Genomic DNA, 24720 nt, shown 5'->3' with positions numbered 1-24720 from the left:
TAAATGTTCAGTATATTTAATACCATGGACTGATGCAACAACAACAACAACAACAATAATAATAATAATAATAATAATAATAATAATAATAATAATAATGAAAACTTTTTGGTTTTCAGTTTTGATTGAAATACTCCCTAAGCCTTCTAACTGAAATGTCATAACACATTTGGTTATTTTTCCTTAATAAGTTTGACGTAGTTATAAAAAAGTATTAATCAAGGAATTATAGGTTAGTGAATTCGAGCGTTTTGTGACGGTGTTAAACTCATGCACGCTGTGCTGGGCGCGTGTGTGGGTGTGTGCTACAGCCGCCTGTTGGCTGTCACGTGGCATCCCAATATTAATTGATAGCTGGTTGCCCTGTTTCGGTGACTGCGGCCAGGCGGTAGGGGACAAGGGAGTTGAAGATCACAGAGTGAGAGAAAGGAAAAGAACGAAAGAAAAAGAAAGAATTTTAGCTCAGCTCAAACCCAGTCAGTTGGTCAGCCTACACAATCAGTACCGAATCGTCGAGACAGCGCTGTTTACAATTACAAAACAGGTTAATTAAATTTTCGTCAGCCAATTACCCCAATCAAGCAGTGAATTGTTGCGCAAATCCACAGAACCATGACCCAAATAGAGACAACGGTGGAATACAGCAATGGCTATGAAGAGGACGAGTATATGATACAGGAAGATGAATGGGATAGGGACCTGTTATTGGACCCGGCTTGGGAGAAACAGCAGAGGAAGGTAAGAAGAAACTACAATTATGCTACTGTTGATAAAGGCTTTTGCGAGCTCAGAAGCCAATGCTTTTTAATGGGAAATACGTATTTCCACAATGTGAAATAAAATTAGAAAACTTTCTAAGAAGTGAAGATGCCAGCTTTTTAATGTATCACAAGTGCAAACTACTTATTTTTGATCTCGTGCCCATCTCCGGCCTACTGGGCATGGAACACCGTAATTTTGTTCTTATTGAGCTCGTGTTCATGTAGGTTAATATAATTTTTCTCGCTGTTCTTAGAAACCAGTAAAAAGCTTGAAAGGCACGAATAGGCGTGATGCAGTGGGTACCGGCCAAGAATAGCGCAACCGGTGGCTCTAGAGACTTTTGGCATTCCATTGATACGCGTGGTATGAGAGCTGTCAACAGATGGTTGTAACACATGATGACGTCCTTAGGATTAGAATGGATGCTATATCTAATTTTAACCACAGACCAAAGGGCATTATTGTTGTCTAATCCAATGTCCTTGGTCTGGAATTTCTTTGTTTGAAGAAACCACAGGAAAGAATACAGGGCTGCTGTAGGCTGGCGTACATAGTTCTGTCCAGTAAGTGACGATTGAGACGTGGCTAATGATCAGATTCGTTTCTTCAGTCAAACGTCCTGCTCCGTAGGCTGTGCCCTGCAGAGGAATGCGAGCTGATGATGGATTTGTTTCTCCCAGTGGTCTTGAAGTTCAGTTTTGTTAATTCACGGACCAATGGAATGAAGTCACGCAGCTATCAATAGATCAGATAGTTCTTTAACACTGTTTATTTATTTTGCATAGCAACTATGAAGAAAATCACCTTATTGTGGACAAAAGAACATCAGTTTAATCAGTATACCATCACACAGTGTTCTGTTGATTTTATTTTTTTAATTTGTTCCTCAGAAAATGTTATCACTGAAATTGTGGGTCTGATTTATATCAGTAACCACAGGGCCATTTTAAACTCCCCTTTGAACTATCTCTAAATTCTGATGCTTTGTGCCAGAGTACAAATTTAAAATCCTCTCATGTAATCTCCTTTTTTCCTTTATCTTAGTATCTTTATCTTGTTGAGGTGAACTGTGCGCAAGAGCAGCTTTCCTAAATCATTCTCCACCAGAGTAATCCTCTTACAAAAGCAGGGAGAAAGAATGGGGCCTTCCGTATTTGAGGTGGCCCTGGACCTCAGTAGCCAATGCATGCTGTCCTTCTCCCTGCTTGGAACAGGAAGGTCACCTGGAGGGTTTCTAATTAAACTGAAACTCATCCCACAGTTCCAATTTAAACTGAAACTCACACTCTATTCCAGTTTAAACTGAAACACCCACTATTTCAGCTCATGAATGTTGACATTTTGATTTGGATTATTGGTAGAATTAGCCTCAGCTTTGGTCACCATGTCAGGGCACAGCTATGTACGAGTTATTGCAGTTTGGAGTTTTCATATTTTTAGGCCATTCGCAGGATGACACATAGCTGGCCACTGCCTCACCCTTTGATTCCTACTGGTCAACCAGGTGCCTACAGTGTACTTGTTCCAGTAGCACATGAAGAGTTTTCCTCTGATTCACGTCTGTGCGTGCTCAGTTTGTGGACTGTCCTGTGAAGAGAAGCCTTGGTTTGACGGTACGCTTTTCTGAAGGACAGCACGTGCTAGTGTATGCTCTGCCGAACGGATAGCAGCCAGAGAAGGATGGGCTCCCCAAACTGGGCAAGAAAGGAGGGAAAAATAAGAAAGGGGACGAGGCTGAGCTCTGTTTTAAAGGCCAGCAGCTCAATGTCACCTGCACTCCTCCCGTCAGCTGGCATGCCGGCTCCATTCCACACCCATGCTCCCGAATTAGCCCGACCCCCTGTCAGCAGGGCTTGGAGGACAGCATTAACACGACTGCCTCAGGCTGCAAGAACTTCAGAATCTTACAGTTATGCTCCCTCCTGTGTTCTGGGCTGGTTGCATACCTCCACAGGCCCTATGTGTTCCTGTTCACTTCTGTAGCCTGGCAGAGTAAACCTGGCCCCAGACTGTGCTACATGCCTTGTGAGGTGGCATCAGTTAGTGTGGAAGAATCCAATTAAGGCAATCGCGCAAGGGCTGCCAAATGGTGGTTGCTACGGAGATTGTGTAGGACTAGCAGAAAATGGAAGATCTGTCAAAACGCTTTTAGCCAACATGTTGAGTCATATATGTGGTTAAGTCTCATGACCTTTAGCAGAATTTGTGACAAGTGTATAGATCCTGAATTTTGAAATAAAAAATAAGTATATTTGCAACAATGCCCTGGATAACAAAAAAGTTTTATGACAAAAGCAAAAGAACAAGAAAAAAAAGATAGGTCTTATATTATTAATAGTTAAAAATAATAAAATATTTCAGTCATCTGATCAATTATTTATATATGCATTATCATTCATAAACTATTTTCCCCTCATACATGCCTAATTGATGTGTGGTAGGAACAGTTCTGACAGTATTTTAGCTACAGTATTTTTAGGAGGGAGTATTTAATAAGGTATCCTAGTTCTTTAGAATGAAAGGAGAATGTAATACTCATTCAGGTTTCTGTGGTAAAAGATGGCTGCTCAGTGCTGAAGACCAGTATGTTTGTCAGTTAAACATGCTCATTGTTATTCCTATGTGAATGCGTCCAGAACAGTTTTAACATGTACCGCACATATGAAGTGATGGTTCTTATTTGCCTGCTAGGTTATGCAATGTACACATTTCTCCTTTTTTCCAAGAAAGATGGCAGAGGCACACATTCAGCATAGTAATATATCTGTCAGAATACTGATTCATGTACTCCAGATATATAAGTAGTATATAGAGAAGAGCCTGGAGTGGAAATTCACTGCCATGACTGTGTACTGAGTGAGTAGTCCAAGTTAGTACTTTTACTAACTGGTTTTTTATTCCTGCTTTTCATTTACAGTATGGATACCTCCTTTATGCTAGATGTCTGTCACTTATTTTGCTTCTGTGTGTTTATTTAAAATGCTATGGAAATCATTGTTGTTATTGGCATAGAAGATGAGTATGATGAAATTGTAAAATATGTAGAAATACTTGAAAACTAGCACATATATCTAAAACCATTCATAAGATTTGACAACACTGTCAGTACCAGTCAGAATCTTGACTGAGATCTCTGAGACTATGAGATCTCATGTAATGAACTCATGTTTCATAACTAAACAATTGGTGACTTCTCATGATCTGAATTGGTGGATTAATGAAAAGCTGTTGACTGAACACTGTCAGCTATTATCTCTAAAGTAAAATGGCCTCTGCCGATGCTTCCTGTTGAATTCTATCAGGCTAGGCTATATTTAAGCCATTATATCAGTTGGAATGTATGTTGTGGCCTGCAGAAAGTCATTATCTCTGCATTACTAGCAGAACTAGCTCATAAGTGCTGATGAGCAAGTCCAGACGAGTATTTCAGCAAACAGTCACCCTTCCTGAGTAATTTAGAAACACAGATAATGTAAACTGTAAAATATAATGACTTTTTTTTTTTTAACAGGGCTGCACGTTGTTTGTAAGATAAAAGCTGTTTGCATGTTTTGTCACATATACAGCTGTTTAACACTTATCTGAACAGACAGGGAATTAGCAGATTTATTAGATGTGCAGTGTCACAACCTACTTTTGATCGATCCACAGTGGATCTGGATCAGAAATCCAATAATTGCTTGTTGGCTTTAACTGTACAGTTTGTTAAAATACAAAAAGAAAATTTTGATGACACATAACGACTCCTGAGATTGACTGTCACTGGGAGAGGTAACTATACTCTATGCCCTGTTAAAGGGGTAACTTCTATAGCCACTCATATATTTTCTCTCAGTGGTAAAGTTAGCCTTCCTTGGTATTTAGGAATTTAACATATGCCTAAATGTTGACATGGATATGATACCAAATTTAATTTGAGCTCTATTAAAGGCTGTTAACCTGTCATCTCTTAAATTGTGTTTACAGTGCAAGCACTGAGCTGGTTAAATGGCTCACTGAAGACACTTAACCCAGGGGCAACCACAGGAAGTCTCTCATGCTGTCTACACACACACACACACACACACACACACACACATCCACAAACACAAACTCAAACACGCGCACACAGAAAGCACACATTGACATACCAGAGCTCAAACTTCAAACTTTTCTTTTCGTTGTTACTCATGAAACATTTGACCAAATGAACTCAGCTCACGTTAACCAATAATGATGGAACTGGGCTTGTAATGAACTGAAAATAAAACTGATCAAACTCAATGATAATGAAGTTGGCAAAATGATGTCACCGGCTCGTGGTTCTTGCTTTGCAGACTTTCACAGCCTGGTGTAATTCCCACCTGAGGAAAGCGGGAACGCAGATCGAGAACATCGAGGAGGACTTCAGGAATGGCCTAAAGCTCATGCTTCTACTCGAAGTCATTTCAGGTATTATACGAACATAAAACCATATAAAGAGGAAAACGCACCATTCAGCCCATCATGTACCGAAAGGCTAGAGTATCAGCACTGCGTCAAGTCTGGTCTTAAACACCATGACTGTCTCTGCCGCCACTATATGGCCTGGCTAGCTGTTCCGTACATAAAGTAGTTGCTAATGTCAGTGTGGAATTGACCTTTTTGCTTATTTCCACCTATGCCTCTCTCTCTCTCTTACTCTCTTTTTAAGGTGAAAGACTACCCAAGCCCGACAGAGGAAAGATGCGATTTCACAAAATAGCCAACGTGAACAAAGCTTTGGATTTTATAACAAGCAAAGGGGTCAAACTTGTTTCGATTGGAGCTGAAGGTACGAGTTCTTGCGTTCAGGTGCGTTGCTTGTTAAATCGTTGCTGTCTGGAGTGTGGGAGAATGAGCAGTCCTTACTATGCAGTGGATTAAACCCTGGAGTGACAGCTGATATCTACTGAGGTATACCTGACCAGGGTAAAGTAGATAAGATGTGAAAGCCATATCCATGTTGAGATGTCAGTAATCCTGGTGGCTTCATCTTGTAGAAATCGTGGACGGGAACATTAAAATGACTCTCGGGATGATTTGGACCATTATCCTCCGCTTCGCCATTCAGGATATTTCAGTTGAAGGTAAGAGGGAAACCAAAACCTTAGCTAGGGCTGAGGAAGGTTCTGCTTAAGTTCAGTCAATTCAGGAAATTAGTGTAAATTATGTTAATAACCAAAAACTGAAAATCCTATGTATCTAGATAATGATTATTCAATTTACAATTAGTATTTCAGTTCATGCCCTAAACTGACTGAATTGAACTGCATATTGGTTGCATCTCATAATGAAAGTGTATAGTATGAGAATTATCTTGAGCAGTGGGACCATGCTGTATATAGCTCTCAGAATCCTTCACTGCTACCCCTGAATTCAGGTTTAGGTGTTTTAGTAAAAATCCAGCTGTGCGCTGTATATAGGTTATATGCTGAAATCAAGTTTTGCATTTCACTTTGCAGTAGCCAGTTGTTCAGGAAACAGCACTGATGTCAAAACTATGTAAATAACCTCAGTTTTCTTGTAGAAACATCTGCAAAGGAAGGCCTTCTCTTGTGGTGCCAAAGAAAGACTGCCCCCTACAGGAATGTTAATGTCCAGAACTTCCACGTGAGGTGAGTCCACTAAGCATACAATTCCTGTTGTAATATTAACTAACCAACTGTGCATTATTTTTCACTACTTGAAAATACATATATTTTTCTGGAAAAACCAATGATAGCCAGTCATCAAACCAGTAACACACTACATTTGATATATTTAAAAGCAGACATTTACATTACACTTCATTAGAGGAATTGAACCTCCTCTAACAAATATTTCAGTGTACCTCACAGTACTTTGATGCACAAACTACAAAAGGGTTAATATGTAGCATTTTGACTAGGAAAAGTATGTGGATAACGTCCACAACAGAAAAAAAGTTTGACGTTGACACAGACTACCAACATAGCCATCTATTACTGAAATAGTGAGTACTTTTGAACTGGATTGTACATTTATCATTATATTTTCAAAAACGTATTTACTATACATTGCCATATATTCCATTTTTTAATGGGATGCTGGCCATAGATGTACAATTACTGATAATAGCAAACACAGGAGCAGGCAGGCGAGTGTAGAATCTCACTGTGATTTCTAACAGCTTCAAACAGCTCACTGTGATTTCATCTCAAAAGCTGGAATGAGAAAAAGCTTTCTCAATAGCTGGGCAGGTACAGACAACCCTGGTGACTGGCAGATTAGAGAAAGGCCAGGCCATGCCTGACATGTAGCCGACGGCGTGATGAGAAATCTCAGTGGGCATTTCAAAGATCGGCCCTCAGGATATAACTTAATATCCTCCACGTCCCACGAAGGTCTCGGATTCTGCCTCACCTGACGCTTCTGCCGAACCCAATACGATTCACAGTCTGACAACGTGTCTCTGCGTACTGTCCATATGTTTATGCATGACAACCATCTGCTAAACTGGAATGGACCCCTGGAGCTATTACATAATGTTACATAGGCAAAGAATATATGAAGACCAATATGAAGATCAGTTGGAAAGAGGCGGTGATTTATCATGGGAGATGCATGGTGCGTTACAAATCTGTAACATTTTTAGTAGTTTATGTGAAAAGCAAGCATGGTTATTGTGTAAATACAGTGTAGTAACTCATACAATACTGTACATATTCCCATGAAGAAACTCACACTGAACTGGATGTGGTTTTTTTCTGTGGAATCATGTCCTGCGGTTCGAGTAAAGCTGCACACGGTTCAGAATATTTCCCAAATACTGGAAGTCCCCAAACAGAATATGTGACTAAGCCTCTTGTTAAAGGGGATTTCTAAAGGTGAAACCAAAAATAACTTAACTGCCTGTATCATTTGAAAGGCCTTTTTACTGTTCAGGTTTTTCTTTCATTGAAATTTCTCAGGCAGGCCACTGTTCCTGTAGAAAGACCCCTTACAAATGTTTTCACCAATGGTGTGTGTGCAGTGTTTGGCTGGAGTTCAAAACGTCCGATTTAGTAAATCATTTAATGAATTAAATATGAACAGTAGTTGTCACAAAATCCTGAAATAGATTTGGCCTTATTGTGCCACCCTGATCTGGAACCTCTCACTTGTGGTTCTATATTTTAGGGAAAAAAAAACATCTGGCTCTGGACTTTGAATGTCCTCAAATGTAGATTCTGTTGAGAAAGAGGTAAAAAAAAAAATCCATTCTTATTCGCTTAACATTTTTACCCCTTTAGCGCCTCCCAGTGGAATCAGGAGCTCAGAGTGAGTTTGGCAGGCTAATTATTTGTCAGGGGATAAAGGGTTTACTTTTAGATGTAAAATGCTGCTCCCACAGGTCTCTGATTTACTGGCCCTTCATCTGTCTCACATGAAGCTCTAGGAGATACTGCTGTTAAAATGTAGAGCAGAGCAGAACATGGACCCTGCTGAGACCACCAAATATCCATTTAACAGGTTCCTTTGAGTCATTGCTTGGTGCATACATGCGTGTCTTCCTCCATGAACATTTTAACTGTACCACAAATGTTTAGCAGGGCAGGGTTGTGGTGAAAATGTGGCGTCCCTCTCGTTTGAGCTGATGGTTACAGGGTTCAGTTGCAGGTATGCAGAAGCGTGCGTTGCGAGCGTTGTTCTGACTGTATTCTCTCTCCCTCGGACGTGAAGCTGGAAGGATGGCCTAGCGTTCTGTGCGCTGATACACAGGCATCGGCCTGACCTGATTGACTATGCCAAGCTGAACAAGGTCAAAAAGCATGCCTAGAGCATGCTGCCCCAGCACTGCACAGGAGTGACCCTCTGCACTAAAGACACTGACTGTACTAACCCAGTTCAGCAGTACAGACACTGTACTAACTCAGTTCAGCAGTACAGACAATATATTCACCCAGTTCAGTACTACAGGCACTGTATTATCCCAGTTCAGCAGTACAGACACTGTACTAACCCAGTCCAGCATTACCAACATTGTACTAATCCAATGTTTTCAACAGTGGATTATGCAGAATCTCACCATTTGCTGTCAATCATAGCTTGTTTGTGAGAAACAGAGAAAAAAAGTATGTTGGCACCCTGGAATAGATTTTGAAATGCAAGCTGTACCCCAGTGGGGGCCTGGACTATGCCAGTGATGAGTGGCAGTTACTCCTCACTGAGTTTGGTGACGTCTCTCCAGGCCCCTTCGGTTTTAGAAGATGAATCTCAAAGATCTGACGTTTAGTTTCTGGGCAGAGAAGCAGAGAGATTTGTCTGGGGGTGGGGTGCCTCTAATGCTCAGCCCTCCTCCTGGAGACAGAACTAAGCCCCTGACTCCAGTTGCCCAAAATGATACGTCTCTGCGGAGGTTGCCGGCTTGGGGCTGTAGAGCCCAAAGAATCCTGCAGCTGCCCCTGTCCTCTGTCCCTGGGGCAGGGTGGGGGGGATACAGGTTAATGCCGTGACTCATTGCACAACGGGAAGCTCATGGGGTTCTGTTTGTTTAATTTACCGTCTGAGGGAGAGCTCGAACAAGGAGCCGAATGCGTTCACATACCTTCACTTTTGTTTTGGAAAAGATGACAGTCAAGCAAACAGACTTAATGCTGTGCGGCACATTAGCCTGCTCTCCCGTGGCCCGCCTCAGCTCTGGACATGCTGATTCTGTATGGGTCGATAGCCTGGATTAGAGAAGACTGGGTCAAATGCCTATTGGAAATGCTTAGACTCTTTAGATCCTGGTAAATCTGGACACTCTTACAATTCCACAAGTTGTCTACGGAAAGATTTCTGCAAAACAAAAATCATCATATAAAAGAACAATTTTGTCCTGAATCTTGATCTGTTTTTTAAAAAATAGTCAGTATTATTCAGCAATTTTGCAGCTGTTTGACAAGCTAATTATTAGGCCCAGGTCTGGTTCACATTTTTGCAAGGCTACCGACCCTGGGACATCTTTAGAGTTGAACTTTTCTTGTGCCACTGACCCCTGGCTGAATGTTGTTTGTAAATAAATGAGTGGGATCATTTGGCAAGTTCGTGCAGTTGCTAAGCACATCGATCCCCAAGAGGAGGCTTCAAAAGGGACCATGGTATTTTATTTATGGTGATGCTATTTCACACTGGATACACACACACACACACACACACACACACTTAGCTTAGCTTGCATGGGCTACAGGCCAGTCTATTGTTGTATGCGGTCTTGGCCAGCGTGTTGTCAACCCTGGGCCAATATGCAGACGAAAAGGCTCAGGCTTTCCTCCAGTGTAGATGACCTCCAGCTGAGGCAGACCACTGGAAGTGTGGTTGTCGATGTAACTGTGTGCTGTGACTCCTGACTTTAGCATGCTGCCTCCCATCCCATCCTCGTCCCTCCTAACCCCTATTGACAGCCAGGTTATCATCTAGGGCCCCTGGGAGGGGGAAATGAATCTTCTACGTCCCACTTTGTCCCAGAATCATATTATGTAGTTATTTATTATCTCATTGAAAATGTCAAAAATGAATTATTTTGAAATGATAATGATCCTTCCTTTAATACTTCAAAGCTGACTTCCTTGTTACCCGTTTAGGATGATGCTCTTGGTAACCTGAACCTTGCCTTAGATATTGCAGAGAAGCACCTGGACATCCCCAAAATGTTGGATGCTGAAGGTGAGTGCATTCTTAATTTTGAATAAGTTTGTTTCTTTGGAACTGCTGTCTAACATTGGGCCATGAAGATAATTGGCCCAGTTTAACACATGCTACTAAAGGAAAGGAGGGTCTGCAATGTCTGTAAATCAGTCTGACAGGATTAAAGGGTTTTATACTGGACAGGTGGAGTAATTATAGGAGTCTTCAGTGCTGGAGGATACCCATCTGTTTAATGCAAACAAACTCAACTGCAATTAAACGGCTGCTAACCCAATGCCTAATATCAACTTCTAGATAAAAAAAGAGTAATTGATTTATAAATTATTAGGTACACAGACAATAATTTATTGAATTCACTGCATAACCAAAACAGTGGATGCATAAACTTGAATTCTGTTTCTGAAACGAGTTGTGTATGGCTCAAATTTCTCATGCAGCTTCCTTACCTGATTGACAGACCTGAGTAATGTAATAGCAGTGTTTCGTTTAATCGGTCAGGTATGTGAGTTCACGTTCAAAGGATGTTGTAAAAAGGTCCAGCTGTGTTAGGCGCTGTCAGTGTTGACTGACTGAACGCTTGGGCTGGCTCTCTCTCTGTGCACGTATTGAGAGCACAGCCAGACCTGGTGAAAAGCCGGTTATGACCTGTGTATCCTGTTACTGTGGCACATCTGTGGGGTTCACAAGGCGAGGGCTCGGCAACGCCGCGCTACCCCCTCACAACCCCCCTTTTATCCCCTTTGCTCATCATTATTTTTAGAGCAACCCCCTCCTGGTTTTCAGTCAAATGCCTCTGCCTAACAGCATTTTATTTACTTTTTCAACTGAACTCTGAAACAACAGATAAGATTCTCATCATAAAAGTGAGAGATTCTACTCCCAGTCGGACGGGAAGGAAACAGAAATCACACAATCCACTGGTTTTTGCTCTCTGCTCGTCTCTGAAAGGTTCACTCTCCATTTCTGGCTAACAGACCAGAAAATTATTGTTTATCTTTATTTGGTTCTTTGAGTTCTGCTTCCTGCTTGGGGAGGCTGGCTGCAGAGTGCTCTCATTTTGTGGTCGTCTGTTAAGAGCCTCCTTTTCTCCAGTTTCCTTTTTCCCATATGCTGTTCTCCCTCTAGCGCCCCCTGTGTACATCGGGCTTCTCTGGCTGTCCTGTTATTCTTTCTGTGCTCTATTTCTCTGTCTCTCTCCCTCTCTCTCCCCATCACCCTCTCCTCAGCTGTGTCCTTTTTTCTGCCTCTTTAGACATCATCAACACCCCCAAGCCTGATGAAAGGGCCATCATGACCTATGTGTCCTGCTTCTACCACGCTTTTGCTGGAGCAGAGCAGGTACTGATCCACATAGGCCCTAGTCCATCTCTGCATTTCACATAATGCAAAAAGCCAAACATATTTCTATATTTATATGTATGTTTTAATTGTTTGTTTCATTGCTGGATACTATACTATGGACGCCAAAGCATTTAAATTGTCCAGTTATTGAAAGTAAGCCATAATATGCATGATTGCAGAGGAGAACATGAAGAGGCACATACATTTGCACACAAACCTGAGCGTGAGACATGCTCAACTCTGTTCTGTATCACTGAGGAGTCTGATGCTTCCCCATCTCCTCCACCTGCAGGCAGAGACGGCAGCCAACAGGATCTGCAAGGTCCTGGGAGTGAACCAGGAGAACGAGAAGATGATGGAGGAGTATGAGAAACTGGCCAGTGAGGTACTGAACAGCCCTCCTTCAACTGAGCACTCCACCAGCAATAACCAGATATCACTCACAATGTATCTGAAGAGCTGAACCGAAGGCAGGTGTCTACTGGGTGACATTATTAATTACATGTCATCTGGCATCACACCCACTTCTTACCAAAATGACAGAAAATCAAGTGATTATATTCTAATTCAAAAACTGTAAAGGTTCTGACTAATCGCAATGGATCTATATATGAACCTTGTAAAAATAATGCTTATTAATAATAATAATAATAATAATAATAATAATAATCATCATAATACATTGATTTTAAAAAAGGACACTTAATGATCAGAACAAGCCATTCATCTGACTTACATTTGTCATGCATATAATGCTTTTCAAGAGAGATATTTGAAGTCTTTGTAGCATCCACGACTACTTGGTTTGATAAAGCCAATGTAAACCACCACAGTTACTGGAGTGGATCCGGCGCACTACCCCGTGGTTGGAGACCCGTGTCCCGGAGAAGACCATGTCGGAGATGCAGCAGAAGCTGGAGGACTTCCGGGACTACCGCCGCCTGCACAAGCCGCCCAAGGTGCAGGAGAAGTGCCAGCTGGAGATCAACTTCAACACCCTGCAGACCAAGCTGCGCATCAGCAACAGGCCGAACTTCATGCCCTCCGAGGGCAAGATGGTGTCGGTGAGTGTCCCCCGCGTCTAATGTCACCGTAGCATGGCCGTCCGTTCAGCCAGCGGTCTGTCAGTCAACATTTTGGATTTCTGTCAAAAGTTTTGTAGAATTGTTGCGCCGTTTGGTCAGCAAGTACATGGAGACTTTGACGGACTAAAAAAAGTGAGTGCAGTGTACAGTAATAACATACAACAACAAAACAATCAGTAATACGGACATCCCTGCTGTGTGGTGAGCAGTACAGAAGGTAGGTTCAGCTGGCCACTGCTGGCTGTTGTTGCTTTCAGGACATTGCAAGTGCCTGGAAGGGTCTGGAGCAGGCTGAGAAGGGCTACGAGGACTGGCTGCTGACCGAAATCCGGCGACTGCAGCGTCTGGACCACCTGGCCGAGAAGTTCCGCCAGAAAGCCTCCGCCCACGAGGCCTGGACTGAAGGTGAGCCCCAAGCTCACACATCCTACTGATTCAAAGGCCTTAAACTCCCTACTGAATCAAAAGGCTGAAATTCTATACTGATTCAAAAGCCTTAAACTCCACTGATTCAAAAGTCTCAAACTCCCTACAGATTTGAAAGCCTTAAAATCGTTACTGATTCAAAAGTCACCTTTGGTGAATTACCACTGTGAACTGGGACAGGTAATTAAGGAAAACAATAGGAAGCTATAAATGGCTGTCCATTCATAAGCAGTCCTTTGATATCATTGACTCGATGCACTGTGATACCATTGACTCAATGCATTGTGACACCATTGACCCAATGCACTTTCATATCATAGAGCCAATGCAAAACTGTCCAGAAACAAAGACCAGAGTGCTAACAGGTTCCAGTGGTGTTTCTGTGCGTGTGACGCAGGCAAGGACGAGCTCCTGTCGCTGAAGGACTACGATTCGGCGTCGATCACTGAGGTTCGAGCACTGCTGAGGAAGCACGAGGCCTTTGAGAGCGACCTGGCTGCTCACCAGGACAGAGTGGAGCAGATCGCCGCCATCGCCCAGGAGCTCAAGTACTTTCCGCCAAGAATAATAAAAAAACAGCCTGTATTCAATCAACATTTGTCCTTAAGTTGGACTTGTAAGTAAACACAAGCTTACTTTTTAAAGCTTGGAAGATGAAATCAAATGTTGCTTGAATCAAACGTCGAGTGATTTGAGAAGTGTGGACGCGCACTGATAAGGCATAAATTTTGATGAGAACACTGGGGAGAAATGAAAAGGAGCGATAAAATGAAAAAATAAAAGGCTGAGCACCAGCAGTAAAAGAACAATCATAGCTAAAAGGGTACTCACTGTTAAATGTGAGTTTATGAAAATTCATCTTTCAAAGGGGTTTAAGAGAAGACACTGAGAATGTTAATGAGGCTCTTGAGACAGATTCAGACTGAGGGGGAGGTCCCACAGGCTTTTGTTGCTCCAAATGGTGCCAGTCTTAGAATAACTGAATGCTGTTGAGGGTAAAAATATGCCTAGTGTTCAAAGCCTGTTACCTTTCTCATGTGATCAGAAGATTCATGAAAGAAATCCTTTTACCTCACTAGCCAATTTAGACTCAATTTAGACTGTGTTATCAGTGGTGCATATACTCCATATTGAGCAAAACAAATGTTTTCAGCTTATGCAGAGTTCCATGTGTTATGGCAAATTGTGACAAATGTATTCATTTATATGGAGGGGCGAGTTTTAAATGATTACCTTGGGAGAACAAGCCCAATGTAACCCTTATAATGGAGTGCTTTCTGCATCTAACAGTATACAAAAGGACATTCAGTTAATATTGAAAGCCGTATCAACAACAATACTGACTAATATAGGAGAACGTGAATAATTATACATGACTGTGTGTTATGGGGGTGGGTTTATTTACTATGGACATAGTCGGTCTCAGTGACTTCATATCTACTGCAGGTCTTTTCTGCATTTTTATATGTTTTTTGCTTATGTGTTTCTGACTTTCTTCACCCTTTTCAAACATTTATGCTGAGCAATTAAATTAATGCTGAGGCAGGGCCCTTGTGGTTCTGTCTGGTCATGATCGTCAGTGGAAATGCGCTGGGCTCCCGCGGAGCGTGGGCGGAGTCTGTGTAATTGTGTGAGTAAACTGAGAGCCGGGCTAGCAGCCAGCCCGTGTCTCTGAGCGCTAAATTTACCCAGCCCCAGCGCGTGAGCTCCAGCCTTCAGGCATGCCCGAGACCCCAGAGACTGATCCCGCCCCCCCCACCACCACCACCCCACCTCCCCCTCTCCATCTGGCTATTTCCAGAGAGGCCCCCGCTCGGCACCGCCAGCCAATCTCTCACTCAAAACCCCTCTTCATCAAACTGGTGCTCATGTCACCTTTGGATTAAATGGCGGTCCGGCTTCTTGTCACCCGCTAATCCTCTATTACTTTCCTCTGCGCGTCTGTGACACAGCCTGCGAAGGCCAGGAGTGTTCATTTCAGAAGGGCGTGACACAGCCATCTGTAAAAAGCCAGGATCATTCATTTCACCTGGGTTACCTGACAGGCTACTTTTTGTGTCAGAACTCTACTTGACTGTAACACGTTTAATTTTCATATGTATTTATTTTGTTGTTAATTATTAAAATAAGATATCATACTTATGAACAATATATTCAATGCATTAAACCATATGACTCACATACTACTTAAATACACCACAGTAAAATAGAGGAAAATGTTAAACATACAAAGACTATTTTCATTTAAACATGTTGAAAATCACATGTAGTGGACACACCTGTTCATTTTCCAAAAGTATGAACAGATGGGAGTAAAGAGTGGTTAAAAATCAATAAAATTGTTTGGCATGCCATGCAAATATAAATTGGCTTTGTAAGGTACATTGATTAGCATGTGCCTGGTGCTATGAAGAACTTCCCTAAGTCCATAAGAATACTGTGACATCTTCCATTTTCAAAATGTGACATATATTTTAAGATGTACTTGCTAAATGATAATTCTGGGGTACCCTGGGAGTGAGAGTTGTGCTTTAGGGGTACACCAATGATACCTTTTTTTCAGAGAGAGCCCTTGATGCGGTTAAAATTGTGTCGTGGCGGTCATGTGTGCACTTGTACACTTACGTTAAATGTTGAACGTTTCCATGCAGTCCTATTGTAACATAGCACTAATGCAAGTGAAAGACCACAGTAATGCACTTTAACAATGTACAAACATTCGTTAATGTTAAAAACAAAACCATATCCAACAATGAATGTACAGTCAGACTAGAGAAGAATGGTGTTTGACAGAACTATAAATATGTTGAAAGCTATAAAATTAGGGGAACATTCCTGTCATAACATTGTCATAATGTCACAACTGAGTTTGAAAGTTCTCCCACTGTGATGTCTACGCTCAGTTGTTTTCTGGAGAGATGTCCTGTCTGTCTGTCTGTCTGTCTGTCACTCTCAATGACAGGCATGTCTCACGGGTCTAAAGAAGGGGTGGTTTTTTAGTGGATGGGAGAGGGGGGTGTGGTTTATTTTATTTAGAAGCACAGCTCCCTCACTCGCTATGCCAAGTGGCCTTCAGCTTGCAGAAACATACATTACATACATGTAACATGAGCGGCCTGCATGTAGTGTCTGTGTGATTTGATACAGCATTCTTCTGAGAAGGTAAAACTTTTGGCACAACATTAATCTTTCCCGTCATCACGTTAAGATAAAAGTAGCCAGCCTTATCCACTCTGCCAACAGAGAATAATATATTTTTTATATGTCAAACTCAGTTGTACATTGTAGCTATTGGGTATGTGCAGTATTTTAAACAATGGTGGCCTTTCAGGATGAGGTGGCATAAGCACAGAAATGTTTCATTTACAATGATTATGAAAACTGGAAAGTTGCAGTTGATTTACCGTTGTCACACAACCGATGCAGAGGATTTGATTGGCTCGCTAATGACCAATGGCACTCTTCCGACGCTAATGATCATCCTGCTCAGACTACTGCTGCTCATTTACAAAATTAATCCCTCCAATTTCATTGGAATATGAGGCGTGATAAAGTTTTTATGCTCTTCTGGGATATTTTTGCCTGAGTGACTGGTTGAAAGATGACTGGTTGGTTCATTTCACCCTGACCTGTTAAGAGACCGTGTTTATGACTCATCTGTCATCTTTCATATAAATCATCCGGCTGAAATATGGAGGGTTTTAAAAGCATTCGCTGTGTGACACAGAGAAGAGGGTGTAATCTGCTGGGGTTTTCACGGCTGGAGCCTGAGCATTAGAAACAGGACTATAAATTGCATAGACCTGCCTTGCCGGTAAGACCATGTGTCTGAGATGACGCGTGTGATGGCGGGTGGCAGCCGATGCCCGTCTCTCCATAATTACCCCTCTCTGTGCGCAGCGAGCTGGACTACCATGACGCCGTGACGGTGAATGAGAGGTGCCAGAAGATCTGTGACCTGTGGGACCAGCTGGGAACTCTTACACAAAAGAGGAGGGAGGCGCTGGAGGTAGGAGAGACTTTCCAAGCAACTCCCAACACTCTGCTGAAGCCCCCCAAACCACCCCGAAACTACCACAAATCCACCCCAAACTACCACAAACCCACTCAAACACCCCCCCCCCCCAAAGCCCCCATCACCCACCCCCAAATCACCACAAATCCACCCCAAACTACCACAAACCCACCCAAACCCACTCAACCACCCCCACCCACAAAACCCCCCCCAAAACCCACCCAGACCCCCCAACACACCCCAAACCTGTATTTATATTTTACAATGATTTTTGAATGGGAGATGTGGATCCTGAGCCAGTAAGTCTTTTCCTGGCTTCCAGAGGACTGAGAAGCTCCTGGAGACCATTGACCAGCTGTTCCTGGAGTTCGCCAAGAGGGCGGCACCATTTAATAACTGGATGGAGGGTGCCATGGAAGACCTGCAGGACATGTTCATTGTGCACACAGTGGAAGAGGTCCAGGTACGCTCTCATACCTGCATGCAGTTCCCTGGGTATGCTGCTTTGAACTACATTGGGACACTGTAAGGATCCACCATGGGTCACCTGTACAGTAGATCTGTTACATCCCAGAAGCCTTCGACGTGAGGACAACAGCTTTCATGTACACACACACCAGTAGCTGTAGCTGTAGTTACGTGCTACCAAGTGCATGGGAAAGTAATCCTGATTGTACAGTCTGTATTGTGTGTGTGTGTGTGTGTGTGTGTGTGTGTGTGTGTTCGTGAGAGAGAGAGAGAGTGTGCGGTAATGTCATCCCTCTGTTGATAGAGCCTGATCGCAGCTCATGAGCAGTTCAAAGCCACCCTGCCTGAAGCAGACAGCGAGAGACAGGCCATCCTGGGCATCCAGGCCGAGGTGCAGAAAATCGCCCAGAGCTACGGTATCAGCCCCGACCTGAATAACCCCTACAGCACCATCAGCACCCAGGAGCTCAGCGCCAAGTGGGACCAGGTGACCTTTCATATGCTACAGAGATCAATTAAGACACTGTTCAGCTGTGCGTGCGTGTGTGTGTGTGAGTGTGTGATACTGATGTGTGTGTGTGTGTGTATGTAGTGTGATATTGATGTGTGTGTGTGTAGTGTGATATTGATGTGTGTTTATGTAGTGTGATATTGATGTGTGTGTGTGTGTGTAGTGTGATATTCATGTGTGTACTGTATGTGTGCGTAGTGTGATATTGGTGTTGTGTAGTGTGATATTAATGTGTGTACTTTATGTGTGTGTGATATTGATGCGTGTACTGTATGTGTGTAGTGTGATATTGATACGTGTACTGTATGTGTGTAGTGTGATATTAATGGTTGAGTAGTATGATACTAATGTGTGTACTGCATGTGTGTATACAGTAGTAACCCAGGTGCACTCCGTTCCCCAGGTGAAGCAGCTGGTTCCTCAGAGAGATGGGTCTCTGCAGGAGGAGCTCGCCCGGCAGCAGTCTCACGAGCGGCTCAGGCGCCAGTTCGCCGCCCAGGCCAATCTGATCGGGCCCTGGATCCAGACCCGCATGGAGGTCAGACCCTTCTGTGCCCTCTGTCTGCTTCAGTTACAGGGATGAGCCCATCCACAGCTGGTGCTTTTAGAACACTTTAGAATTTGTAATCTGAAATACTCAACATTTCTTTGGAATTTAGACCTCATTCTCAGCTTGCTTTTAGTCCTCAGTGACATGTTAATTGCACATGAATTTCCTTAATTAAATATCATTCTGTGTAAATATTGAGATGTATTTCCATTACATTTTTAATAAGAAATAATTTCATTCGAAAGCATTGAACTGGCTACAAAAGTGCTTAACGTTGAAAGACTTCCTGCAGTGTCTCTTGCGACATCCACATGCAGTGAGAGGTCCTTAGTTGTTTATACCCTCTCTTTCCATGAACTAAACGTGCTCTTTGATTGTGTCCACAGGAAATTGGCCATTGCACCATGGAGATGAGCGAGACCCTGGAGGACCAGATGACCCAGCTGAAACAGCTGGAGCACGTCATCGTCAACTACAAGCCCAACATCGACACCCTGGAAGGAGATCACCAGCTCATACAGGAGTCGCTCATCTTCGACAACAAGCACACCAACTACACCATGGAGGTAAAGCGTGCTGCCCTCAGGCACTCTCCCTGCTACTGCTTTTAAGTGTGGTTGCTATAGTAGCACCGCTGCCGTTCTTCGCAAGATTAAACGCTCTTAACTGCTAAATGGATGCACTGCAATGTGCAACCTGGTCTTTTTCGTTGTGTCACTATGGACAGATGTCAACTTTTCAATGTGAAGGGCACGAGTAAAGGTTGATACTGTGGCTAACAATTACTCTTCAAAAGTGAAAGTTTTGTGTCAGGACCAAGTTCTATGCAAAATTTCCTCAAAGTGTTGTGGAGTTCTTTTACTTAGGACATCACATTAGTTTCTGAATCAAATTCCAGTGTGGAAGGATTGCAGCCTGGACCAGTATTCACAGACCATCTCAGCGTATAAGTGATGCTCTGGGATTGGGCTTCTTCTGTCCATATCCTAACTTCGTCATTATGAGCTAAAAGCAAAACTAATCCCACTCTGAGGTGCTGGATGAATGGTAGCCATGGTCTCAGGCAGTAGTGGCATAAAGGGAGTGGACCTAGGCTGCAGAGTATAATATTGCGTGCATTAATCATCATCACAAACCCGGTTTAACAGGTCATCGTAGCTCCTCATCATTAAATGAAGGTTAATGCCACCATTCCTGACAAGCATTTGACTGTAGAAGGATGAAAAACATTGCGTTTGGTCAGGATGGATGTAACCCTTTTTCCTGGGGGTTTTTTGTGGAGTGTCTTTTCGTGGCGGTTTTGACCGCTGTGCGCCCTCCCTCTGTCCCCTGCAGCACATCCGCGTGGGCTGGGAGCTGCTCCTCACCACCATCGCCAGAACCATCAACGAGATTGAGACCCAGATTCTGACCCGCGATGCCAAGGGCATCAGCCAGGAGCAAATGAGCGAGTTCCGATCCTCCTTCAACCACTTTGACCGGGTACAGTGTTCCGCAGGCTTAATGCGGTCCACGTGCGGTTGTTTAGTGCCCTTATATCATGTTTTACCGGTGTGTGTGCAGGTGTATATGTGTGTGTGTGTATGTCTGTGCGTGTGCAAGCGTGTGTGTATATGTGCATGTGTATATCTGTGTGTGTGCATTTGTGTGTGTGTGTATGTGTATGTGTGCGTGTATTTGTGTGTGTGTGCATGTGTGTGTGTGCGTGAGTGTGCACACGATTGTGCATCCGCCTCTACTTAATTTCTGATGTGACTCTGAATGTCCTCCACCACGATGACCAACATCGGACCTCCTCTCTCCCCCCTCTCGCCCCCCTCTTTCTCTCTGGCCGTTGCCCCACCCATTGCCTCACCTCCCTCCTCCACCCTGCAGAAGAAGAACGGAGCGATGGAGGCAGATGACTTCAGGGCCTGCCTGATCTCCATGGGCTATGATTTGGTAGGACACAGACATGAATTAAATAAAGCAAAATTTCGGATAAAATCGAGATAAGAACACTAAAGGCAAGAAAACAAAATTCTTGGTGTTGTTTTTAACACTGACAACACGGATTACTTTTTGTGTGATGTGAAAATGTGTTATTTTATACAGATTGAGACTCACACAGCACATAAAAGACAAAAAGGTTTTTTTTTTTTTACTGAAGCCGCATTAATTATAACCTGGCAGAGCTGCCAGGATTTTACACAGGGCCAGGTTCTATATTCACAGAGAATGTAGCACTCTCTCTCTGTTACCATGTGTCCATCTGTCAGCCTTTATGAAGACTGCTCAGATAACAGTCCAATTACAACCTGGACCTTATGTGTGCTTGTTCTGGCTGACACATTCACACATATATTAGCATAGCATGTGATTAATAGATTCAATCAAGTACAATTCCACCTCACAATGAATAATAAACAGCCAACATTATGTACAGTTTATCATGTCTATTAATTTTTTTATGTCTGAATAATATTGAAGATATTTTTTATTTTCCTGTTCTGCAGTATGGTTAATTAACAAAAATAGAGAATGTTTCCTGCTTGCGTGGCACAAATCAGCAGATGATACCATATAACATTCGTTATGGGCATCTTAGATTTTTTGTTGCCATCGTATAAAAAACATGTTCCAGATCTTTCCTGGTTAAAGAAAGGATTAAACAAAACCTTTGAAAGAACGGTACTTAAGGGTATATAACACCACGACTGTTGTGTTCCCTGGCGTTCTGTGTGTTCTGCGGTCCAGGGGGAGGCGGAGTTTGCTCGCATCATGCTGCTGGTGGATTCCAGTGGCACCGGCGTGGTGTCCTTCCAGTCCTTCATCGACTTCATGACCCGGGAGACGGCCGACACGGACACAGCGGAGCAGGTCGTGGCCTCCTTCAGGATCCTGGCGGCTGATAAGGTGGGTCTCACAGCCAGGGAGGGCCTGCTAATAGGTGCTTAGTGAGTTAGCATTGGGGCTAACAGGGGCCTGCTAATAGGTGCTTAGTGAGTTAGCATTGGGGCTAACGGGGGCCTGCTGATAGGTGCTTAGTGAGTTAGCATTGTGGCTAACGGGGGCCTGCTGTTCCCTTCAGCCTTATATCCTGGTAGAGGAGCTGCAGAGGGAGCTTCCCGCAGAGCAGGCTGAGTACTGCATCTCCAGAATGCCCCCGTATGCTGGGCCAGAAGCGGTGGAGGGTGCCCTCGACTACACCTCCTTCTCCACCGCCCTATACGGCGAGAGTGACCTCTGAGTCCGGCGTGACCTCTGACACTAGCACAGCTTCTGACGTCGCCCAGCGCCTGCTCCCAAGAGTTCTCCCTCCTTTTCAGATCGGGACCTTTATTCTATCACAGGTCTCATAGTTTAATAGCTGATCTAGGATCAGTTTTGCAGTTTTTCCTTTTGGGTCATCTACTGTATACGGGTTAGAATGTGGGCATAGAAACCTGATCCTAGATCGGCAATCTAACAATGAGATGCTTTTTGAATGTTGGCCCAGATCTGCTTAATTTTGAGACATCGAAAACATAGCATATGCTAGAAGGCTTTAATGTGCAAACAACCAGCGTGCCAGTCTAATGCATTATGTAGAGATATATACTTTGTGTGTGGCGCACTAACCATTGCTGTTCAATGTCACCTCAGTACTATATATAATATATGTTTTATTCTGTTTTTGTTCTGTATGGAACAGGATTGATCATAAAACTTTTCTCAGTCTAAAAGAACTGTAGAATCGGACACTCAATTCAGCGATAATGACTATTCAGATCATCAGGGATTATTTGAATTTGCAGTAAATCTGAGAGTTTCAGCATAATAAACAATTGGAAGAAGCCCTAATTAGTAAATCAGTGACAAGTAAAGTAACTTTCTTCGAGGTTACAGTGACACACGTGTATTTTACAATTTCACAGAATGTTCTGGGGAAAAAATGTATTATCTAATTACCTCAAATCGGAACATGTAGGCTTCATAACTGACTTTGATGACAGGTTTTTACCAAACGCTTGTGTAGTACAACTTGAGGCTTTATTGTTGCTTTAATGGCAGTCTGATTGTGGTTTGGGAAACTGACGTTTGAAATAAAAACCTGAAGGCAAAGACGAGTCCCACGGGCATGTGTGTGTGTGATAGCCTTTATGAATGATTTAGCTACATTGTAAAATATACCCCAGTTTCTTTGTACTTCCCAGTGTTCCAGACATCAAATAAACTCTGTTATCATAAACAGACTTCCAATCTTTTTTTTTTTTCAGAGCGGTTACTCGGGGATATAGAGGCTTTCTTTAATGAGTATTGCGTGATTGATGGTGTCTACAGTCAATATCAAAAGCTTCCAGAGACTATTTTAATTCAGCACCTAATTCAGCCTCTGTGCCATGACTAGACTGAGCTTTTCATGTGAAATTAATGTAAAGGCACTTGCGCAAAATGAAATTTTGGATTGGAGTGAAATGAATGTGCTCTGCAATGCAGCTTTTTATTAAAGGGAGTAATTCACTTAAAACTTTTTTACTTTATAAAAATATTTTTCAGCGGCTGGTTTGGGGTTCCTGGCTGGTGGATGAGATGATTTATACTTTATAGGCAAAAATATTGGTTTTGAAATGAGAAGAAACAAATAAAAAAAAAAAGCTGCCATTGCAACTGCTAGGGGTGTTTCTAGTGAATGACAGTCATTTTTACCGTGTTCACTTTTATGATCTGTTGCGATATCATTACCATGGTTGTGACAACCAGAATGTGAAGATTGTGTTTCAATCCTGCCCTTGCATTTGTATGTACTGTATTGTACCTTATCGGACCTGTGTTTTGTAGTTGTTCCAATGACCTTCGGTATGCACTTATTGTACGTCGTTTTGGATGAAAATAAATGGAATGTAATGTATGTTTTTGTGTGTGTGTGTGTGTGTGTGTGTGTGTGTGCGCGAGAGAGAGAGAGAGTCAAAAGGTTAGGAATGGCATGGTGTGGAATTAGATGCCAGGTCTTCGGATGTTTGCCTTTGAGAAGGGATGGATATGAATAGATTATGCAGATGCTATGTGTTGTTTAGCAGGCATTTAAAAGAACTATTTAGCTATTAATGGGGGCAGAAGTATGCAGGATCCGCAGGTTTCTGGCACTAACCTTACTATATAATGTTTCGATTTTAAAACTAAATGTAGCAAGTTTGGTTTAAGGGTAAAAAAACATTTCACTTGTCCTTCAACAATAGCTGTTCTCAGTAGACACTTATGATTATTGAGCCTTCTTACACCAATGGCTAATTTTAAGAGACATACAAATGCATTCTTGGTGTAGAAATATTTTAAAAAAACAGTGGCAGTAATCAGGGAACTTGCTTAATGAAATGTTTAGCCTTATTAGGCACATATATAAAATTTACATATGCTTCTTTTAAACCATGATATGTAAGCATTATGGAACTGCCATTCACACATCACATTTGTTATTACATAAGCTGAAGGGTCAGAGCTGATTTGTGGTTTTAGTTTAGGCTGGATTGTGGTTTGCACTGTTGGACTAAAGCAAGGTTAAGAGTCTGGCTTGAGTAAATTAGTGTCAGAGAACCAAGAATTGTTCAGGGTTATTGTTATATGCTGTGTAATTACACAAAAAAACGTATTCTGTGCCTACACATGCGGTGTTATTATTCATTAATTACCTTGGTATCTATGATATTATTACACTGGTATAGGTTAAACTTTAAATTGGGTAATGCCATAAAGTACTGTCACTGTATCTTTGTGCTCAGAGGTCTTATAGTGAAATAATAAACCACCTATTAAAATGTAACACATTTACCTGGACTGAAGACATTGTTTTATGAATTACTGTAGCTTTCAGATTTAGATTTGTCCTCTCCCTTGCCCTGCGTGCAGATGGGGTGTGAAGTGGCTGCATGCAGGATCATCAGAGACACTTTTTTGGAATGTGGCATGATGTCACATC

General features: G+C 42.6%; 1 protein-coding gene across 1 annotated transcript; it reads left to right on the top strand.

Annotated features, from left to right (window-relative positions):
* The first annotated feature begins 355 nt into the window (after positions 1-355).
* Positions 356-22995, top strand: actn2b (actinin, alpha 2b). The gene is made up of 21 exons (XM_064316772.1): positions 356-738; positions 5079-5193; positions 5435-5554; positions 5763-5849; positions 6290-6377; positions 8443-8521; positions 10326-10407; positions 11642-11727; positions 12023-12115; positions 12564-12794; positions 13073-13220; positions 13639-13789; positions 17142-17250; positions 17579-17719; positions 18029-18211; positions 18639-18773; positions 19172-19351; positions 20121-20267; positions 20661-20726; positions 21522-21680; positions 21856-22995. The coding sequence occupies exons 1-21, from the start codon at positions 613-615 to the stop codon at positions 22012-22014; spliced, it is 2685 nt and encodes an 894-aa protein (XP_064172842.1). The 5' UTR covers positions 356-612; the 3' UTR covers positions 22015-22995.
* The last annotated feature ends 1725 nt before the right edge of the window (positions 22996-24720 follow it).

This window comes from Anguilla rostrata, chromosome 18 (assembly GCF_018555375.3).
Source record: "Anguilla rostrata isolate EN2019 chromosome 18, ASM1855537v3, whole genome shotgun sequence".
NCBI classification, from domain to species: domain Eukaryota; kingdom Metazoa; phylum Chordata; class Actinopteri; order Anguilliformes; family Anguillidae; genus Anguilla; species Anguilla rostrata.
This window is presented reverse-complemented; position numbering and strand designations above follow the sequence as displayed.

Excerpts from the sequence above, each read along its gene's own strand:
- actn2b (XM_064316772.1), top strand. The coding sequence starts at position 613 with ATGACCCAAATAGAGACAACGGTGGAATACAGCAATGGCTATGAAGAG. Across the intron at positions 739-5,078 it reads GGGAGAAACAGCAGAGGAAG|ACTTTCACAGCCTGGTGTAA; the intron begins GTAAGAAGAAAC and ends CTTGCTTTGCAG. Across the intron at positions 18,774-19,171 it reads GGATCCAGACCCGCATGGAG|GAAATTGGCCATTGCACCAT; the intron begins GTCAGACCCTTC and ends TTGTGTCCACAG.